The sequence below is a fragment of the Dicentrarchus labrax genome, unplaced genomic scaffold (assembly GCF_905237075.1).
Source record: "Dicentrarchus labrax unplaced genomic scaffold, dlabrax2021, whole genome shotgun sequence".
In the NCBI taxonomy this organism is placed as follows: domain Eukaryota; kingdom Metazoa; phylum Chordata; class Actinopteri; family Moronidae; genus Dicentrarchus; species Dicentrarchus labrax.
Genome location: NW_026136716.1, coordinates 1,259,956 through 1,281,243, shown reverse-complemented (window position 1 = coordinate 1,281,243; position 21,288 = coordinate 1,259,956). Strand labels below are relative to the sequence as shown.

Sequence of the window (21,288 nt, the reverse complement as noted above, 5' to 3'; positions counted from 1 at the left end):
GAAGTGTGTTTGTTTCCTCTGGCTGGTGTAATTTTTATCATTTAATTTAACTGACTGACACACATCGTAACCCCTCCGGGCTCCAGTTGACATATTTGCTCTGTGTGTGTGTGTGTGTGTGTGTGCGTGTGTGTGTGTGTGTGTGTGTGGTGTGTATTTCCCCTGTCACAAACCATCTCACCGGGACTCATGTTTAATTATCTACCCAGCATGCCTTGGTGCTGGAGCGCAGCGCTTCGTCTAATGGGATGTGAAAAGGGACGCACACGCAGATTAACGCACAAAATATGTGTGTGCGTTCAGGAGACACATGTTAACGCATACTGTCACACACACACACACTCTCTCTCTGTGTGGTTAATTAGTGCAATTAGCCTCTCCACTGTCCAGAGATATGTGTTTTCAGGACTTGTTAGCTCGTGATGATGTTTAGTGCAACACACAACCCAAACGCACACCCATGAATACCTACTGTTAAAACACTACACGGCCAAAAGTATGTGGACAGTTCTTCCACGACAACGACACGACCATCTCAGATATCACTGAGCTGCAGCGTTCACCTTCACACCGAAGCACAGCTTTATTGTTACGTGTACCAATAAACTGTTAGCTTGCTGTCCTCTCTGACTGACACACACACACACACACAAAAATACTCTCAGTTGAATAAAATACTTAACACATTGTGAAGTGACTGTTAAAGCCCTAAAACAGGCACACAACCCTGACCTTCTCTCTCTCTCACACACCGCCCTTAGCAACTCCAGCAGCAGGGGAAGGCATGCGTTTCCTGGGTCCTGTGGCCTCACATTTCCTCTCCGTCCTCTGGAGGACAGAAGGCCAGAGTCCCGCTGAGCACACACACACACACACACACACACACACACTCAGTGACACCTCCATGCTTTGTCCGGGGGCTGTCGGCCGTAGTCTCGTGCCCAGCCTCCCTACTCTGTCTCTGGGCTGGGGCAGGAAGGAAAAGCCCCCGGGACATTCCGTGATGCTAGCTGCTGCCGCCGCCCCACCCGCCACACCCCCGAAAACACACACACACACACACACACACACACACACACACACTGACACTCACTCGTCTCCAGGAAGAGAGTTAATGAGATTCTGCCAGGTTCCCACACCGACCCAAAACTCCTTCTTAACCATTTCTTTCGATCTTTGGTCTCATCCTCTTTTCCCACAGTCTCCCATCATGCACCTCACTGTCCCAACTGTCCTCCAAATACTCCAGTGTTCATAACGCCGCAGGGGCAAGGATGTCCTGATATCTGCCTATTTCATTTTACTCTCTTTGGACTTTGTATGGTGTTAATGTTGGACAGAAGAAACTGTTGAGAGATCAGATGAATTATGGAAATGTTTCCCCACTAGTTCCAATAGGACAGTAAAGTTCAGTTTTGTGTTACTTACATGTTTTTCTACAAACTTAAACTTAAAGTCGTGTAAATATCTGAACATGAGCAGCGGTACAAAAGAAGGTACGATTAGAAAACTCCAGATTTAAATCAGAAACTATCTGACCAAAGAAAACCTTGTTGTCCTGAGGTCCAGTTCTCTGCAGTATAATGTAGTTTTGTGTCCTGCTGTGTCGAACTGTTTCAGACCTTTTGATTCTCTCTGGAGTCATTTCATGGTGGAAGTACCAACCTGTGTGAAGCCACTGTTGTGTCTCCTTCTCCATTTCCTGCCACCTCACCCCCCTGGAGGACGTGTTGTTATTTTGTTAAGGAGGGGGAGGAGGAAAGAGAGAGGGGGGGTACAGCTCAATATCTCTCCCCCCCTCGGGGCCATCCTCCCGTCCCTCTCCTGAACCCGGACTAATCCCAGCGGTGCTGAATGAGCTGCTGTTTACACGGAGGGATTTGTGCGGAGATTAGAGCGATCGGAGCCGTGGATTAGACAGATCAGCAGTTAATGACACTCGATTGGTGAACAATGCGTCCCCCTCGCCTTTCAACCCGTCTGTCCCTCCGTCCCTCTGCTGTGTCTTATTTTACACTCGGAGGGCAGTTTGATGAGCACGTTGGACAGAAACAGCAGCCGGTCACAGATCAGAGAGAGGAGAAAGTCCTGGATTTATATTCCCCAAATATTAAAGGCCTTAAGTCCAGGGGTGAGGTTGTATTCCTGTAGAGCTGCAACTAATGATTATTTTCATCAAACATTAGTGCATAAAATGTCAAAAAATTGTTTTAAAATTTCACATTTCAGTCTTTAGATGTCTTGATTTGTTCAATTTAAAGTGAGAAAATCAAATATATTCACTTTTCGATGATGAACATCAAAGAAAAGCAGTAAATCCTGTGAATGTGGAGCTTTTTTCATGTTTTCTTCCTCAATAAATGACTGAAATGATTAATAATTATCAAAATAGTTGTAGATTATAATTCTGTTGATCAACTAATGGTTTCAGCTTCATTTCCAGACAAAAGAATCTAAGATTTTCATCATTTCTCTGGGTCAGGTTTTTAAAAAGTTTTATTTTGTAGGAATATCCGTATCACAGATGTCCGTATTAAACGTCTCTCCATCCCTGTGTTTTGTCTGTCAGGGAGGAGAGAGAGCGCTGGATCCGGGCGAAGTACGAGCAGCGTCTGTTCCTGGCGTCACTGCCTGGCATCGACCTGTCGCTGGGCCAGCAGCTGCTGAGGTCGACGGCCGAGGAGGACCTACGCACCGTCGTCCTGCTGCTCGCCCATGGAGCCCGACAGCAGGTCAACGAGACCTGCGGGGAAGGAGACGGACGCAACGCGCTGCACCTGGCCAGCCGCAAGGGCAACGTGGTCATCACGCAGCTCCTCATCTGGGTAAGAGACGTCACGGAGTATCTGAGTGTCACAAGAGAAACCCATTTATAGCAATTCTGTAAAATATTCTTTAAATTTGTTATTTGTCCAAGTTTAATTCTTAAATTGTATGTCAAACTCTTCAGATGCTCAAATGGCCTGGCAGGCTTTTAATTTGAAACATCTGTGCAGGAAGTTTGAGTCATTGACAGGAAGTCATCGATAAAAATGTTCAAGTAATAATAATAACTTTATTTATACAGCAAATAAACTTTAAAACTTTTACAAATTGCTTTGAATTAAAATAAAAAAAATAATGAATATTAAAATACAATAATAGGAGCAGATTAGAAACCATAATAAATAAAACAGAATAACGTAACTTCACTATCAAACATTTTCTTTTTGTCCAACCAAACCGTCTTAAATCCTCTTGTTTGATGAGCTGCAACCAGAGAATGAGATAAATAATGTAAATGATTAATTAACCATCATTAATTCTCTCTTTCTCTCAGTACGGCGTGGATCTGATGGCGAGGGACGCCCACGGCAACAGCGCGATGGCGTACGCCCGGCAGGCCAGCAGCCAGGAGTGCATGGACACGCTGGCTCAGTACGGCTGCCCTGACGAGCGCTACCCGCTCATGGCCACGCCCAACCTGTCACGCCGCAACACCAACCGCAACAACAGCTGCAGCAGCGCCGGGAGCGCTGCGCTCATATGACGAACAAAACAAACAAACCCCGATTTGGGAGAATCCTGACTGTTCATTTTGGGAACCACTACCTGTGACTTTAAGCCCCGCCCACCTCACCTGACAACCGCCTGTCGTTGGCTCGTTAGGACTGATTAGAACTGGCGGTGGCGCTGCGTCCGTGTGTCTGTCTGCGGGAACCCTCAACAGGATAAAGGCATGGTGGGAAATGTGTTCTGTCGTCGCTGGCTCATCGGAGCATTCTGGGAAATAGCCACATGACTCACGACAGCCAATGGCGGCCAGTCTGAAGCTCTAGGGACGTCATACCTCATCAGCTATAATTTAACACTACATGAGAAGTTCCCGCTCAAACTTTAAACGCCATCGTCTCGCCAAAAAAAAACATATCGTCAAAACGTAACGAAGAAAACTGTGAGACGAAGATATCACGAAGGAAACGAGAGGGGGAGTCTTCGTAGCATGTCCACACACACTCGGTGCTTTACGAGGAAGCCATTTTTGAACTGCACATCATCTTCATCATCACCTTCAGTCGAGGACTCCCTCTCTGCAGCGTCAGTGTTTCACCTCCTCTCACCTCCATTTTATTTTATGAATTCTGTGAACTCTCCCGCCTTTTACAAGTTTTTTTGGTTTTTTTTTTATGTGAAAAATATCTCGATGTAAAACTTTTAAGGTGAAAAAAAAAAAGATATCAGTTCTTAGAGGTAAAACAGAAGTGTGATAGATCGCATGTCCTAGACACTTTTTCTATTTTAATTTAAAGCATTCTTCCTGGATTGTGTATATTGTATCTAGATGTGTATTGCTGGACCAATCGTTAACAATGTCAACATGGGGAATGGGATTGTTTCTCTTTGTTTTCGGGTGTATAAAGTCATTAAGTGTACAGAAGCTCTTGCCAGGCTCAGGGACCGGAGACTGTCGATCATAAACGCCCCGTCGTCTTTTCCCAGAGTCCTTAAACCTGGGTTCAGGGTTTAAGTTGCTTTCAACTCACTCAGAATTTAAAACGTCTCGGGCTGGACGATAAGATGTAGAATATATCTCATGATATATCGTCTTCTCTTGATAACTGTAAGTATAACAATACGTAATGTTTTTAGGGCGACAACTAATGATTTTCATTATCGAACAATCTGTAGATTAATTTCTCAATCAATAGACACATTTTTGTGTGAAATTGCTCATTTTGGCCAGACAACCGCCCAAAACTCAAAGATATTCAGCCTTCTAAGAGCGGGAAGTCCAGAAGATAAATATAATGATATAAATATTGAGGGCTGGAACCAATAAATTAAGATATAAAAATAGTCGATGCTGCTAGACAAGTTCGTTTGCAGCTTACAACTTAAAGATTCTGGACTTCTGAGCTGAAATCTTGGGCTAACTGGATGGTTGGACATCTGGCTAGATGGTTCACTTTAACTATATTGCATTCAGATTATTTTAATGATGATAAACGGAAATGAGTTACTTTAGGTCAGCAAATTATTCATAGCAGCCCTAACTGATTCCATCCAGGAAGTCACAAACAATTAAAGGGTCCAGTGTGTAACATTTAGGAGGCTCTGTTGTCAGAAATGTAATATAATAATCATAAATGTGTTTTTATTAGTGTATAATCACCTGAATATAAGAATTGTTGTGTGTTTGTTACCTTCAGCAGTGGGCGCCATGTTGAGCCACCATGAACGTTTTCTCCACCGCAGTTTCTCCCTCGCGTTTGGAAAGGGAAGGTGAAGCGAGTGTGCTGCAATCTGTAACTACACTGCTAGATGCCGCTAAATCCTACACACTGGACCTTCAACGCACAGTCAACCAATCCACGCGAATTGTGTTACAAAACGTTTAGCCATACGTCACCAAATTGACTTCCTTGTTCCTGGTTGGTCTTTTTTGTGACGTCACTTGAACCAATCCAAACGGACTTTCTCACGCAATTTTTTAGAAGGGCTGTCATAAAATCAGACAATTTAGTTTGCAACAATCCCAAAAAGGTGGGGGCGTTCTTTGTGTGCTGTATTTTATGGCAGTGGAAAAGCCCATTATCTGAACTGACTGAATTGTGAGCATCTTAAACCTGAGCCTACGTCCCGGTCAAATAACATTTAATTTAAAGTGTCTCTAAAGTGAATTTTATTGCTTTAACATGTAAAAAATGGAAAAGGGAAGAAAGCAGCTAACAGCCACACGGAGCGAAAAGGGAATTGATCTGCTTCTTCTCGTTGTTCAGGTGTTTTTGTTCTGTGAATCTGTGAGTTCAGTTCACGCAATCTGCTGTCAGATCTGACAAATCGGTGACGATGAGATGTTTGACTGGAGGAGACGAGCTGTTTGTTAGAAACTCTAAATCTTAAATTAAAGTAGTCTGTTAAGAAAACCGGATATGAATAACATGCAAGTTCATAATTTGATGTTTCTGTGTATAAAAATGTGTCTATAATGTTATCTGAATGAGCTCACAAGTTCCCTCCAGTCCCATCTTTTAGTCTTTCGTCCGTCCCGTCCAATCAGACAGTCTCCCTGATCTGCTCAGCGAATCACTAAGAAGGGCTTTTTCCTCGTCTCTGGTCTGAAAACCTCCTTGTTGTAAATAATGCTCTCTTTCTCTGTCACTTTCTCTCTTTCAACGGCGACGTCGTGTAAATTAGAGAACACAGGAAGTACTTGCTGTTCGCCGATATGTCAGGTTGCAAAGTGGAAGTGATTTACGCTAACGTGTGTTTGTGTGGGGAACAAACATCCCGGCGAACTGAATGTCGCGGCTCAGTGTTGCGCCGATCCGTCCAGGGCAAGAAGTTCAACTTTTGCGGGTAAGCCAGGCATCTAAACCAGTGGTTCCCAGCCTGGAGGTGTTTGTTGAGCTGCAGTTCTAGTCTAAAGGGTCAGAAGAAGGTTTACAGGATGAGAATTAATAAAAGAACAATAATTTACATTAAGGGCTGTAGAAAGACCACTTAAGTCTAGTTTGAGAACAAGTCTAGACTGAGTCCAAATGTATACAAGAGATGGGACAGAGTGGGAAACACTGTAGTCAAGACCACCTTTGTCGAGTTCACGGAAATAAGCCAGGAAAATAACCTGGACTTGGTCTAGATATGGGTAAAGGCGAGAGTCCTTCAAAGCTACATGGATGTAGGAGGTTTGAGCTTAAGGGAGTCACAAACCACAAAGGTTGGGAACTACTGGTCTAAAGATCCACTTGTAAAGAACCATTACACTTCGTAAGGTTAATTTCAGGTCTCGTCACATGTAGACAAAAATTGTGAAAAAACTCTGGTGTCGTCGGCGTAGATTTGACTGAGCGTTGATTTCTTTCGGTAGCTGAATGTGAAACATGTCGACTGAACGCTAACTGATCAGGATCTTCAGAAAAGAATCTGCTTAACGTCGACGTTTGTGCTTGATGACTTTTACTTTCAACACTATGCGGAGCATCGACTGCTCGTCTCTTTGCTCTCTTTACTGTTTCAAATCTTAAACGTTGCTGCGGAGGTTGAGGAGCAGCTCTCAACCAGACTGTGTATCCAAGCAATATTCATAAACGCATCAATCACTGACGTAACTTCATACGCTGACATTGCTGCAATATTCCCATCAAACCACAAACACTCTGCCTGTTTGTAGAAATGTAAGAAAGAGCTAAAAGAAACACATGAACTCAAAATTGTCCTACTTATGCCTTTTTTCTTACATGCCTGCCTTTTAAGTTCCTATTGTCGTCCAACCTTGTTACTGTACGTGCCACGGCCCCGTTTCCTCTTCCTGTCATCTGAAAGATGGCGTTTGATCTCCCGTAAATACTAAATGAAGGGGTTCGTCCGCAACTTGTGTTTTCAAAGTGTTTGATTTTATGTTTTTATATAAGAATCGTACTGCATCTGTCCTGAACCGGGACAGCAGGACGGGGCAAAGACGTCCTTTTATTTATGACAGAAATGCACTAAATCTGATTCAGTCCGTCTTAACACTTTCCACTACAGCTCTTCTCTTTTCTTTTATTGGCACAAACTGTCATTTGCTTTTTTCTCTAAGCGGTGGCAGCTTCTGGCGGTTTCCTCTAAACTGATTTGTGCTCTTATTTTGAAAAGCATCTAAATTCTGAGCAAATTGGGAATTCCCATTCATGTGAGCAGAGAAAGCTCAGTAACATCTGCTCGTAAATGATTGTAGGCACCAAAATAGTCTGTCAAGGGGTTTGTGGTAATGCTAACTGCTAGCGACATGTCTTTTCATTCTGAGACTAAAAGTTGGGAAATGTCTTTATTTTGGTTTACTTTAGCAGGATAAGTTTGTTTTTAATTGTTAATTAGCATTATCCCATTGAGTTTGTCGATGGGATAATGCTAATAGGAAACATTGAGTCACTTTACACGCAGTTATCTTTACCAGTAAAACTTAAACTACAGCTAGTGATCAGTTAGCTAAAGCACATTTGCTAAATTCACGAGTCATCTCGTTGCTAATTTGTGCTCAAGGTGTTTTGAGACTTTAAGCCACTCTGAAATCTAAAGTCTGTTTATTTAATCTCATTGGAGCGGAGAAAGCTTATTTTAACTTTTTATAGCCGAATATGCTGAATCATCGGAAGCTAATACAGCTAGCAGTGAACTAGCAAGCGAACTCTTGTTATTGTAGCTTAAGTCAGTTGAGTCTTAAGTGTTTTTCCATCTGAGAAAAATAGAAATTGTTCAAGGAACAGAAACATCCTGTGAATCTACAGCGACCGCTAGCGACCAGTTAGCATTGTTAGCTTTGTTTTTCTTTGTTTTTGCGTTGCGGTTTCCTCTGAACTGATTCGTGAGTTTAACAGCTTCAAAAAGGTTCGAGCCCCTCTGGAATCCACATTTATCTGATCTCGTCGCAGCAGAGAAAGCTCTGCAATATCTGCTTCTCACTGTTTGTGTTCACAGAAACTGCTGAGTCATCTGTCACTGAAGCTAACTGCAGCTAGCGCCGGACACGTGAACCCGTTCCTCAACGCGAAACCGGACGTAGAAAGTTGTAAAATGCTCAGCGGCGTCCTGTGAAGCTCCGGTTGCAGCTTAGTCGTCTGTTAGCTATTCTCAGCTAAGGGACAGTAGCGTGGCGCAGTATGTTTTTCTGGCGGCGTTCGCACAGACGTGAAGCTTTAGAGTGAAAGTAAAGCTGCCTGCTTGTACATAAACCCCGTCCGTTCGCCGGCGCCACCTCATCTGTACATAGACTTCAAACAACAAGAAAAAAAACGACTCAGTATGGTTTAATGTTTGGTTTGTCTGGTTGTGTTACCTCTTGTAGGCTTTACCCCCTAAGCCCCACCCGCCAGAGCTGTCCTCTACATTATTTATAAACGCACCCTGTGGGAAAGACTCCGCCCCCCTCAAACCTACGTTTTTGTATATTTTTCTCTTTTCTTCTTATTGTTATGATTTATCATCCAGACACATTATTGTCCTTATTGTTATTCTAATTATTATTGTTATTGACTTTTTGTTGGCTGTACAGTACCGTTGTGGAAAAATTTTACTTAATACAGAGTCTTCTACTGTAATGTGTCTCTTTTCAATAAAGACAAGAATAATGCTTCTTAATATAACCTCACGTGTTCGTGCTCTTTTCTTTTTTAAACGTCAGGAACATTTTATTTTTGGAACCACTGGCTCCATTTTTGTGTTTAATCACATTTAATTCACCATAACTATAAAGCATGGCATAATAAAATCTTTACATGTAATACAGATTAGTTTTGGTGCTTTTTACTCTGACGTAAGTAACCTACGTACCAAATTATGTTCATTTATTTTACGATTTTTACAGTGAAAGTTCTTTTTTTCAGTCGACTGTGAAGTGAAGTGTGTGTGGGTTGTGTTTGCTGTTGTCTGGTAATTAGATAATACCCTGCTAATCCCTCTTTAGCCCCATGTTTAACAGGAAGGGACTGTGTGTGTGTGTGTGTGTGTGTGTGTGTGTGTGTGTGTGTGTGTGTGTGTGTGTGTGTGTGTGTGTTAACAATAGAGTCCAGAGGTGGCAGATGGAGCCGCTTCAGTCCACACAGGAAGTTCCTGCACAAAGTCGGGAATAAAAATCTGCTGTTAAATCGAGCGAAAGACGTGGCAGTATTTTTATTCCTGTCATGTTTGTTAAACATCCACTTTAGTAGTCTTTTCCAGAGCTTTCAACCCTTTTACAGAACAACTCGAGGTCCACTTACTGGTCCTGACCTTTAACAAACATCTTGTTTTTTGTGATTTAAAATTAGTGTTTTTTTAAATGGAGTTTTGAATGAGAGAATTTCCTGTTGCATCTGATTCCTTCTCTTATGATTTTGGATGATTTTGTTCTACAATTTTGAAGATTTCTGGGGCCTTTTTTCTCTTTTTTTCCGATAGAGAATTGACAGTAAATCATATTGAAGGGGATGACACACAACAAATGTCCCCATCCAGACTGATGCAGTGCTCAGGGACCAGGATGCAGAGTGATTTTGCCCTTTTTAATATTTTTTAAAAATGCAGAATTCTGAGATTTTCCTTCTTGACAGCAGAAGTAACCACCACAGAAGAAGAAGACGACACACACTTTGCTGCAGCTCCGTGGCTCCGTCAGGATTAATCAGCAGGAGTTGATCTGAAGCCCGGGCAGGTTGCTGTTAATTTAGGGGAGGAGGAGGAGGAGGAGGAGGAGGAGGGAGGCTGCAAACTGCGGTGAAGAGCCGAGGCCAGGGCCAATCCCCCCGGGTCTCATTTATCAGCCGACCACGACGGCTCGAGTTGATTACAATTTGCAAAAAAATTCATTAGTCACACACACACACGCCTGTATCTGTTCACACCGCAGGTTAAAGTCCCCAAATGTAGACTCTTGTCCCTCACACGTTAAAAAAAAATCACATTAAACCTGAAAAACTGAAAATGTTAATTTCTGATTTCATTCAGGGTCCAAAAAAAAAAACCACGTTTGTTTTGTGTTGATTTGTATCAGATATTAGATATCAGATATTATGTTGACATCATGATTCAGCACATCTTAATATCTGTGATGTTGCTGAGTAAAGAGTGTAAAGTCACAGCCTGCGTCCATGCAGAAATCACAGCGTTTAAACAGAAACATTTGTCAGAATTAAGGAAAAAAATACAATAATTATACATTTTCTGAGACATTTTGTGCTGTAGTTCTTCACACTCTTTAGTTTGGGGGGATTTTTTTTTATGTTGATAATTGAAGCAGCAGAGATTTTTAGTCCCTAGTATTAAAAAAAACACAGATTTGATGTTTTATGAAATAATTTGGATTGTTTTTCCACAGAAGACATTATATTTCTATCCAACTGAGCAGAGCTAACCAGTAAACTGATTTTAAAGAGTAAAATTGGTGGAATTCTCCTTTAATTTCGAGTCAAATCTCTCGTTAAAACATCAACATTTTTCATTTTCTCCTTTTATTTTCTTGAAAACATTTTCTTCTGCTGGAATTCATTTTTCATTTAGTCAGAAAACAGGAAAAATTATCTTTAAATTGTCCGTCTAAAGATTTTAGTTTCAAATTATATTAAACCGAGAAAAGCAGATAATGTTTAATACAGTCTGTCTGTCAGTCTGTCTGTCTGTCTGTCTGTCTGTCTAGATTTTGACCTTTTTTTTTTGATGATTTATTTTGGTATAAAAATTAGATTAAACTTTATGGAACACCAGCTTCCTGGTTTACTTGAGAAATGTGATTTTACTGCAGTTGGTTTCTACATTTGAACCTCCAACAGGTAAAATCCGCTCTCTTAGTTTAACTTTATTTAATGTTTTTATTTATTGACAACCAGCTGCTGCCGGGCGCGCGCACTCGACCTTAATATTATGCCTTAGCAGCAACGTGACCGCGCACTGTGGCTCGCACCCCGTGAACCCGATGTTACCACAACAGGCTGCAAATTACCGTGACCTTTGACCTTCACCGTCACACCGACAGACAAGAAATGTGCTCTGATTTATGTTTCCTTTTTTTATATATATAACCGACATTTTCCACCCAAATGAGATGAATTCTTTCTGTCTGTTTATTAATGATATTAATAATATATATAACAATATATTAATAATATATATATATATATATATATAACAATATATTAATAGTAATAAGGAGAGGTTTGATTTATGGACATTTTACAACCTTTCTCGGATCAGATAGATTTGTGGCCTTCAAAATAAAATACGGACCGCATTTATACACCTGTCTGTCATATTAGTTAAATATAAGTGTTTATATATTTTATTAAACATAATCCAAATTGAGAAGAAGTGTTTTTTTAAAGATTAAAGATTTTAGTTTTAAAAGTAAACGGTTGTTTAGTTAAAAAAATAAAAGAGAATAAAGAATAAAATGAGGTCATAAATCCGGAACATGAATGGAGACAGTGCAGCTGTGAACATCTGGTCACGTTTCATCTTTTAATTCACACTTGTATATCTTTTCTTTTTTTAAACTCCATACGTCAGGGAATGTTAGTTACTTTTGCACAATTTTATATAAATAAATTAGCAGCGTCATTTTGTCCAAAAGAAGAAGAAGAAAAAAAAAAACTCAGATGAAATGAAGCAAAAACAGTTTGATCCAAAGAGCAAGAGAGGGCTGGAAACCGAGAGCAATATTTTAAAGAAGGTGGAATCTGCACCGGATGTCCTCAGTTTGGTCCCGGGTGTGTATTTACATGTTTGGGGGGGGGCAGGTTGTCTCTTCATCCTCCTCCTCCTCCTCAGCGGCGCGTCACCGCTCCGCGTCTTTACGCACAGTTTTTGGTGTCTCTCCAAAACGGATCAATACTGCGCTTCCTGCTTCCTCGTGCAGAGAAATGAGCAGCTGAACGAGTCACTGAGTCTGTTTTCATGTTTTCATGTTTTCATGTTTCCTGTAAAGAACAAATGTTTTATTTTTTCTTCATTTTCTGGCGATTTAAAGTAAAATAATTAAGATTTGTTAATGTGACTTTTCAAAAACGTCCAACTTTAATTCACATGTATTTGTTTTATGAAATGCTCCTAATAAAACCCGAACTCCCTGTTCTGAACAGTTCTAAAGCAGCTCTTTGTTCGTTTTTAAATCCTTTTTGTTCGTTTTAACCAGAAAGCAACAACACGAAGATCAATTACTGATAATCGATCAGACTCTGATTTCCTACAGAAGATGTGATTTCAGTTTGAACTCTTTCCTGTTCTAATCTTTATTATTGAGTGAAATGTTTCTTTAGAGGAGCTTCAGTGGGAATAACAACCGTCTGTGGATCACAATTACCCATCAGTCACTGCGCTGCTCATTACGAGTCTCTCTCTTCTTCTACGGTCTGGCCTGCTCCATCTGCTGGTGCTGACTCCTTATTGCGAAGCGGCTCACGTGCACCGGGATGGGGACCACTATTTTGGGGTTCCGGGACGGCTCCCCGGATTTGTTGTTGACGTTTCCGGCTTTGACCCGTTTCCACTTGGCGCGCCGGTTCTGGAACCAGATCTTCACCTGCACCTCGCTCAGCTTCAGCGCATGCGCGATCTGGGAGCGCTCGGTCAACGACAGGTACTTCTTGCAGTGGAACTCTTTCTCCAGCTCCAGCAGCTGCTCGCTGGTGAACGCCGTCCGCCGCCGCCGGTTCTTCCCGCCGCCGCCGCCCCCCGCGCCGCCGCCCGCCCCGGAGCCGCCGCCGGTGGAGCCGTGCATGTGCGGGCCGTCGTCCAGACCTCCGCCGCCGTCCCCGTCCTCCTTGTGGCACATGGAGGTGAGGTTGTCGTCGGAGCTGTAGTCCAGGTCGCTGTCCATGGAGAAACTCTCATCCTTCCGGCCGCACTCGTCCTCCTTCGGGTCTTCTTTACTGTGTGCTCTGCCTGGGAGGAAGAGGAGAACATCTTCATCACCAGAAAAATAATCAAACACACAAAGTTCATCAAATCAAATCAAATTTAAAAAAACCTGTTTTAGTTTTTCCTGCCTGATTTCTGATTCCAAACACATCAGAAATATTTGACCATCATCTAATAATTAATGTCAACAATATCTACCCCCCCTCAGGATGGAGAGAAAACATCCCATAAAATGGAATTAATTATCTTAATTATAAATTAAAGTTCAAATATAAAGTCACGTTTTTAAATCCGGATACGGAAATAAAAGGGGGGGAGGGGGGGGGGGTCGTCCTGTCCCGTGTCAATATCCATCATCTGATCAGTGTTTGGATCAGAGTGGATCACCGGCGGGAAGCACGCGCTCTGCAGGAGTTTTTATTCTTCACGCGTAATTACGCACGGAGCGTCTCCGCGCGGCCCTTCTCCCGCCGCTCACACCGAGTTTGTCCGCGTGTGAAACGGAGAGATTGAATCAGAAGCGACAGAATCCGGAACAATAAAAGCCACATTTAATAATTCATCCCAGAACTCTGTTACATTAATAAAACAAATATTAGATATAATATATATATATTAATCTGAAACATTTCCACGACTTTATCTGATTAATGTGATTTCCAGATTATTGATCCACTGAGGCCTCAAACAGAATTATTGATTATTAAAAGCTCAGACAGAAAATATAAATATAAATATAATGAATCTGTTACTGCTCTCATTTCTTTCTTGGTCACAAAGTGAATCCGCATTTAATAAGAGAGTTTTGGGTTTTAAAAACATCGTAAAGTATATTTTATTTTTATGAATAAACCTTCAGATCAACCTGAACTAGAGCTGCAATAAGATCTTTATTATTGTTATTGTTGGTTTCATATTTCTTCTCTTGTTTCTTCTAATAAAACATCCGGAATCTTTTTACAGCTCGGACAAAATGTCAAATGTGAATTAAAGACATTTTTAAAGACATTTAAAATGTGTTGGAGACATTTCGCTCAGAAATAAAAGAAGCTGCAGAATCAGACTGTCCCCAGCTGATGTTTTAAAACCGGCTCTGAGGTCTTAAAGTTTCCGGTTTTGTGGCTCCGGTTGGTCCCGGGTAAACGCGCCGTACTGAGCCCGGACTTTGAGGGCCTGTTTCAGGTTAAACAAGAAGGTCAACCCGCCTACCTGTGGACGTTTGCACCGACGTGTCCGTGTCGTGGAAAGCCTGCAGCCCCGCGGACTCTTTGCCCTGCAGGAAGCTCTTCCCGTCCTCCGCGTCCAGACGCAGCTCCTGAGCTTTGTCGAAGACCGCGTGCAGCGCCTGCGAGCCGAACTTCCGGGCCGCCTCCTGGTGCTGCTGGGACGGGGAGAATCCGCCGGGCAGCGACGCCATGAGCGTGGAGGTGAGCGCCATGCCCTGCGTCAGGCCCTGCGCCAGGCTGGAGCAGAAGCCGCCCTGCAGGCTGGAGATCTGCGGGTGCGGGTGGTGGCCGGCGGGGAGAGCCTGCTGCAGGGCCGGGGGCGGCGGCGGCGGCGGCTGGAGCACCACCGACCGGTAGGGCATGAACATCGGGTAGCCAGTGTAGACAAAGTGTCCCGGGCTGGGCTGCGGGGGCCCCCCGATCAGAGAGTCAATGCTGAAGGCGGTGGTGCTTCCGAGTGGCCGCTGCATCACCATGAAGGACGGACTGAACGCTGCGCTCATATGAACGACCGCTGCAGCTCGGAGGAGGCCGGAGAAGAAGCGCTGTGGACGGCTGCGGAGGGACGACAGACCCCCGGTGGAGCCGCGGCTGTCACCGCCTCTGTGAGGGAGCCGGACTTTAGAGGAGCGATAATCCGATTAAACAAAACCATTCCATCGGTGCAGCGGCGGGAACAAAGTCAGGAAGAGGGAATTAATAGAGAAACTCAACACGTCTTCTTCCTGCTTTTTTAGTTTTCCCACAAAAATTAAAAAAAGATCCCCAGAACCGGCACACAGCTCCGGGTTGCGTCGCTCCGCGGCTCCGCTGACGCACCGTGCGCACTTTGGAGAGCGTCCTGCGAGGCTCCACTTCAACTTCACCGGACACCGATCTCACAGCACCGGACACTTCTCCCTCACTCACCCGCTGAGACAGAGTGTGTGTGTCAAGTGTGTCGGGAAGTGTGTGTTTCCTGTCCGCTCAGCGCGCGTCCACACAGCTTTTGGATTTAAATTGCGCTCCCCTCAGTTTAATTGCGCTGCCTGCTCCGCGCCAGCTCCGCCCCCTCGCCGCTCTCTGGCTCCTGATTGGCCGGCTGGGATGATGAGACTGCTCGCCTTTGGTCTCCTGGATGAATGCCAATTACACAAATTGGGACCACAGGCCATTTAAGAATGTGAAAACACATCATCGTAAATAATAAGCTGTATATATTCAGTAAATAATCTGTGTGTGTGTGTGTGTGTGTGTGTGTGTGTGTGTGTTCTGTTTATACATTATATGCAGTGAAGTATCTTCAGCACATATTCAACACCAAAAGACGATTTTCAGTTTTAAATGAGTGATTCTATCAACCTAAAGTCTTTATTCAGTAGATTTTACTCTGAAAGTCATCGCAGTCACTTCCTGTCCAGGGGGATTACTGACAGACTCTCAGGTCAGTTCGGAGTCATTTTAATTAAAGTTCATTTACAATTTAATCACAAAATCAACTCAAACTAACTCGACTGAAGTAGATCTGATCAATTCTCTCAGAGGAGTTCGTTAAAATACAACACGCCAAATCGCCTAAAATGACCACTAAATTCAAAATGGCTGACTTCCTGTTGGATTTGGGGTGTGGGTCCAAGAGGCTTTGTTGTTTCTCTGGTCGTGATACAAATGTGTACCAAGTTTTATTCGTATCGTACCTTTTTGTCCCAGGCTGTAAAGATGGACATTTTTAATATGGAGCCTTATGGAGACTGACTCACTGCTGGAGCCTCTGGTGGCCGTTAGAGGAACTGCAGATGTGAGGCTCAGATAACAGCAGTTTAATCCAGCTGTGGTTCAGAAACAGCTGGTTTGACGACCAAACTTAAAACATATCCGGGAGGTTAATCAATAACTGGATAAGTTTGTCCTCCATCGTATTATATTTCACGTATATTTACTCTTCTGTTCAACAGTAAGAGCAGAGAACAGCTGATAAACTGGAAACAGTGAACTCAATAACTGTACTTTGATTATATCCTGTGAATATTGATCAGTGTATGTTTTCTTACCCCTAACTTGGAAACCACTGTCCTACAGCAGCACTACAATAATGTATCATTAATAAGAGAGTTAAAGCAGATATTTAGAAGTTCTTCACTTAGTAACTGTCAGGATGAACAATATGCCAATACGATAACTGATCATTTCACATGTTTGTATTTTTAAAAGAAGTTTATAACCTGAATCCTGATGGAAAGAGAGGAGCACAGACAGCCAGTTTAATATTCCATAGCTCTCAGCTTCATTGTTTACAACAACAACAACAAACAACAAACAATTCATTTATTTTTTCTGCTGAAACTTCACAAACATAAAGCTTATCAATCGTTTTGGATATAAAGTCAAGATCAATTATTATTATTATCATTATTCTGGGCCGATAATTGATCAGCTGTAATGTAATTATCCTGATAATTCATTAAACTATAAATTTCCCATCTGATAATTATCGTGCATCATAGTAACTGTAACTAATGACAGTAACGTATTGGCCCTAGTGGCAGAATGAGGTATTACAGCATTAAGAGTTAGTATGTGGAGCCGATGTTAGACCTTCAGCTCTCGTTTGTTTCTGTGACATCGTGATGATGTTTGGAAGTCGTCGACATCCATTTCCTCCTGAAACTGCACGGCGGCGCTTTAAATCACAATATTTGTTCCCGCGCCAGCAACCGACTCCGTTTTATTAATGAATGCTGTAATGGCTTCCTCCTCAATTAATACAAACCTCGTCGATGCCACCGGCGCTCACGGAGGACGCAGACGACCTCTGACCCTGAGTGGAACTCCCAGTGGAGCACCTCTTCCTCCCCTCCTGAGCCGAGTCAAGGGCATGCATGGATACCCCCCCCTACCTCCCTTCCTCCTCCTCCTCCTCCTCCTCCTCAGGGTCACTGGGACACGATCTCATTAAAGGCGGCCTGATCTGCAACTGCAATGCAGACATTAAATAGCAGTATTTTTCAATTAGGGCTGACAAATTCAATCAAAATTCCATAGATTAGGATGAAATGAGGCATGGGTCATTTACAAGGGAATTTAATTGCACGGCCATTAGACAAATAGTACAGCAGTCTCTGTCTCATTATCAATCATGCGGGGGCATCAATAGTAAAAGGTTGTAAGGCAGGGGAGGGGGCAGCGGGGTGTATGAGTGTAAGTGTCCGTGCACGGGGAGCGTGCCCGTTAGAGCGCTGCCACCACCGCAGAGCAGCTAATAAATATCCTCTTTTGTACTTATAAATTATCCAGTTTAATTAACAACATGGATTATGATTGGACTATGATTTAATTAAACCTTTCCTGCATGCAAGCCGAGCGCTGCGATCATCCATTATGAGCCAGGGGGGGAAAGGGGAAGGAGGCGAGAGGGGGGTGAAGGTGTGGTGGTGGTTGTGAGGTGAGGGAGGGTGTGTGTGTGTGTGGGGGGGGGGGGCAGTTGGAGTGTGCACTAAATGAAGCTTCCTCTAATAGGAGCTGCTTACCTGGTAGGATCATCAGTCGCTGCAACAAGCGGCGATAATAGGCCGCTGAATGGCTGAGGAGCGTTTACAGAAATAAACCAGGACGCAAAAGAAATAACCAACCTCTACCCCCCCCCTCACCCCCTCCCCTTGTATTTAAATCTAAAGCTAAATGGCACAATCTCCCAGAGTTTGCTGATATTACCGTCGCGTGCTGTAAAGTGGAGGGGATGTGGCGGGAAAAGCAATTATGAGACTGCAGCTGAGAAGCAGGCGAGTCGGGGTGGAGACAGACGCCTGGACGGGCGGACGGAGGGGGGGGGGACGTCGCCCCGAGCGCCGAAAACGCAGCTCGACACGATTCAGTCAGAGCGGAGCAGCGTGGCGGTATCAACCTTTTCATCAGCCTCTAAATGCCAGGCCGCATTTACTTTACACACACACACACACACACACACACTGTCAGAGGGGCGGGGGGAGAACTCTCTGTGAAAGACATTTAATAAAATAAGTCGAGCAAACTGATGCCCGCTGAATTTAAAAGTCACAATAAGCCGAGGTGAAGAAGGTGCGGAGACGTTTACTGTCTAAATAAAGATAAAGAGTTTCAGGATGAAGTTCCAACAGCGGGATGCAGTCAGTCCCTCCAGGATTCTCCAGGATTCTCCAGGATTTGGCGGGCTTTTTTTTATTTTTTTTGATGGTTGAGGCCTAAAACGATTTCACTGCAGCCTTTCTAAAATAAATGAAAACATGTTGTGATGTTTTTAGTTGCAGTGAGCCGTCTGAGCTCGATTTTAGGTTGATCTAACAGGTAAAACAGTTTTCTCTGTTGGATCCCAACCTGTGTCCTGAACAGTCAACACTATAAGTACATGGATGAAGCAAACAGCACAGAATCCATCCGCACCTGCTCGAGCTCTCACTGCTCAGCTGAGATGCGATCGAGATGTTTTGGGTTCCTTTGTGAAGATCCATCTTTATCAGTGTCGATGTGTTCAAGAGTTTTTCTTTTTTCCAGGTCTGTGACGCAGAGAGACTCCAGGAACTGCGAACGCTCCGGATTACAACCTGTGGTGAGTAAAATGTTAATTTCTTCTGGTCTCAGAGGAACAATAAGAACATAAGAACATGAGGATGAAACACAACATGCAGTTTAAGATGCAGCAGCTACAAACACCAGAGCTGTTGTGCTTTTGTCCCAAAGCTCAGATCAATTAACATTTAGAGCACCGATTGGATTTTTGATTATCAGAGCTGAAAGGGACTCGATTGATTGGCCGCTGAGGTCGCCCCCTGCCCTGACGATGGCGGATCCAATGAGGGAGGAGGCCTGATGGGGATTGAGTTTCTTAAGTATCTTCTGGCAGCAAGCAGGGTTAGTATCGATTGTAACGCTGCAGAAAACCTCCGTCCAAACAAGTCATTTCATTTCCGTATCAAGCTCCTAAAAAAAATCAGATTTTTCTGAACTCAAGTGGAAAAATGTACCAGTGGGGTCGTAAATTGTCACATTCAGAAGTATTTTACATGTGAAAGAAATATATTTAAAAGAAATGAAACCAAAAAAGTCCAGATTCATAGTCAGTTCAGCTACCACACGCTGCGTTCAAGTTCCTTTAGGAAAGAGCCGGAAATAGTCTGAGATATATATATATATATATATATATATATATATATATATTGTATATATATATATATATATATATATATATACGTTGGGTCTGTTGACTTTGCATCCGTGTATTATTGTTACACAGAAAGAGGACTGTGATTGAGCACCAGGTGATATAAGCAGCAGTGTAACCTGATCAGTCCTCAGGCGGATCAATGGACACACTGACAGTTGGGGCATTTACGTCGTGTTGGTGCGCGTGCTGATTAATTGTTTGTGTTTATATAGGTTTGTTTTTGCTTTGATATGAGCATTAACATGTGGACTGACACAGCCTTCACTGTCACTGTGCTAACTACCACCAACTAGCTCCCAGTCCAGCTACAGACAGCTAATAGGACCAAGCTAGTACAGTTAGCATATGCAGCAGTGCAGCGGTAAGAGACTTCCTGCACTGTAAAAACAAACAGTAACAACAACAACAACAACAACAACAAAATACAGTAAAATAACAGAAAATAACTGACTACAGTAAAATAGTAAAAAATACAGTAATTTTTTTATAATTAAAATACACATTTTAGCTTTAAATCTACATAAAATCTTGTGTAATGTTTTGACTTTTTAATGTTGAATTAAAGATATTTACAGTGTAAAACAATGATCTATAAATCCAGGTGAACTCTGCTATAATACAATAATCAGACTTACATTTACAGCAGAGTGCTGTTATTATTGGATTGTTATTATTTTAATGTGAATGTTAAAAGTTATAGAAGTGTAATAAAAGTCATTATCTGTGAGATTACAGTAATTATTGCTGTTTACACTGATAACAACTGTATTTGGACAGTTTACCTTATACACTGATAAACAACATTTATTCAACTTCCATCATTATACAACATATCTGTCAGTTAACTAACAAATAATAAATACTTTTTTATGCTGTTAATTGATTTTGCATAATTTTAGAAATATATTAACAGTATTTAACTTGAATTTAACAGTTTGAACCGTAGATATATTTATGTCTTTATGTGAAAAAAAGAACATTTTCTTTAAATAAGCAGTCATTTTATGATTACTTACAAATTTCTTCACATTATTTTACATCAGACGTGTAAATTCACAGGATATTTTTGTAATTTCATTAATATTTCCAAGTAGTTTAAAATATACAGTGTGTGTTACAGGAGAAAAGGTCCGTGTTGCAACAATCCTCTGATACTTTGGTGCATTGTTGTTCTGCGACTGTCCCACTGACGTTGGTGTCAGGACTCTGGTGTACTGGACGCTCAGTGAAAGGAACCATCAAAGGAACTAATATATCTCAATGCAGTCCTTTTATTTTTGGTTTTATGATTCAACATTCAGCACATCTTGCCCTCTAAAACTCAAGTCATCATGTCTGAGAATTACAGACTCATTAAAGTCTCTTCAACCCTGACAAAACTGTAAATCCAACCGGATAAAATTCAACACGGCGACAACACGGTGACGGTCAGCCAGAGATTTATTTAAATATCACATTTTTATTGGACTCGTACGACAAAAACAAGCGAGGGAATCCTCAGTTTAAAGTCGATGCTCCTGAGGCCTTCAGATTAACCCA

The 21,288-nt window shown here is 42.5% G+C and overlaps 2 protein-coding genes across 8 annotated transcripts in view; one reads left to right on the top strand and one right to left on the bottom strand.

The window, feature by feature from the left end:
- agap1 (ArfGAP with GTPase domain, ankyrin repeat and PH domain 1) overlaps window positions 1–9,104 on the top strand; it is a 135,540-nt gene extending 126,436 nt beyond the window's left edge. For all 6 annotated transcript variants that reach the window (XM_051426922.1, XM_051426921.1, XM_051426923.1 and 3 more), the window contains 2 exons: window positions 2,570–2,825; window positions 3,320–9,104. In XM_051426922.1, coding sequence (XP_051282882.1) covers window positions 2,570–2,825; window positions 3,320–3,529 — 466 coding nt within the window. In that variant the 3' untranslated portion in view covers window positions 3,530–9,104. The remainder of the gene's footprint in view (window positions 1–2,569; window positions 2,826–3,319) is intronic.
- Window positions 9,105–12,221: 3,117 nt separating this feature from the next.
- Window positions 12,222–15,573, bottom strand: gbx2 (gastrulation brain homeobox 2). 2 transcript variants are annotated; one of them, XM_051427553.1, is made up of 3 exons: window positions 14,557–15,573; window positions 12,791–13,371; window positions 12,222–12,407 (listed from the first exon to the last, which is right to left on the bottom strand). In XM_051427553.1, exons 1-2 carry the CDS (start codon window positions 15,074–15,076, stop codon window positions 12,833–12,835), a joined length of 1,059 nt encoding a protein of 352 aa, XP_051283513.1. In that variant the 5' UTR covers window positions 15,077–15,573; the 3' UTR covers window positions 12,222–12,407; window positions 12,791–12,832. The 2 variants fall into 2 exon arrangements, with proteins under 2 accessions (XP_051283513.1, XP_051283511.1); XM_051427551.1 differs by lacking the exon at window positions 12,222–12,407 and having other exon boundaries at window positions 12,482–13,371; window positions 14,557–15,572.
- Between the last annotated feature and the right edge of the window lie 5,715 nt (window positions 15,574–21,288).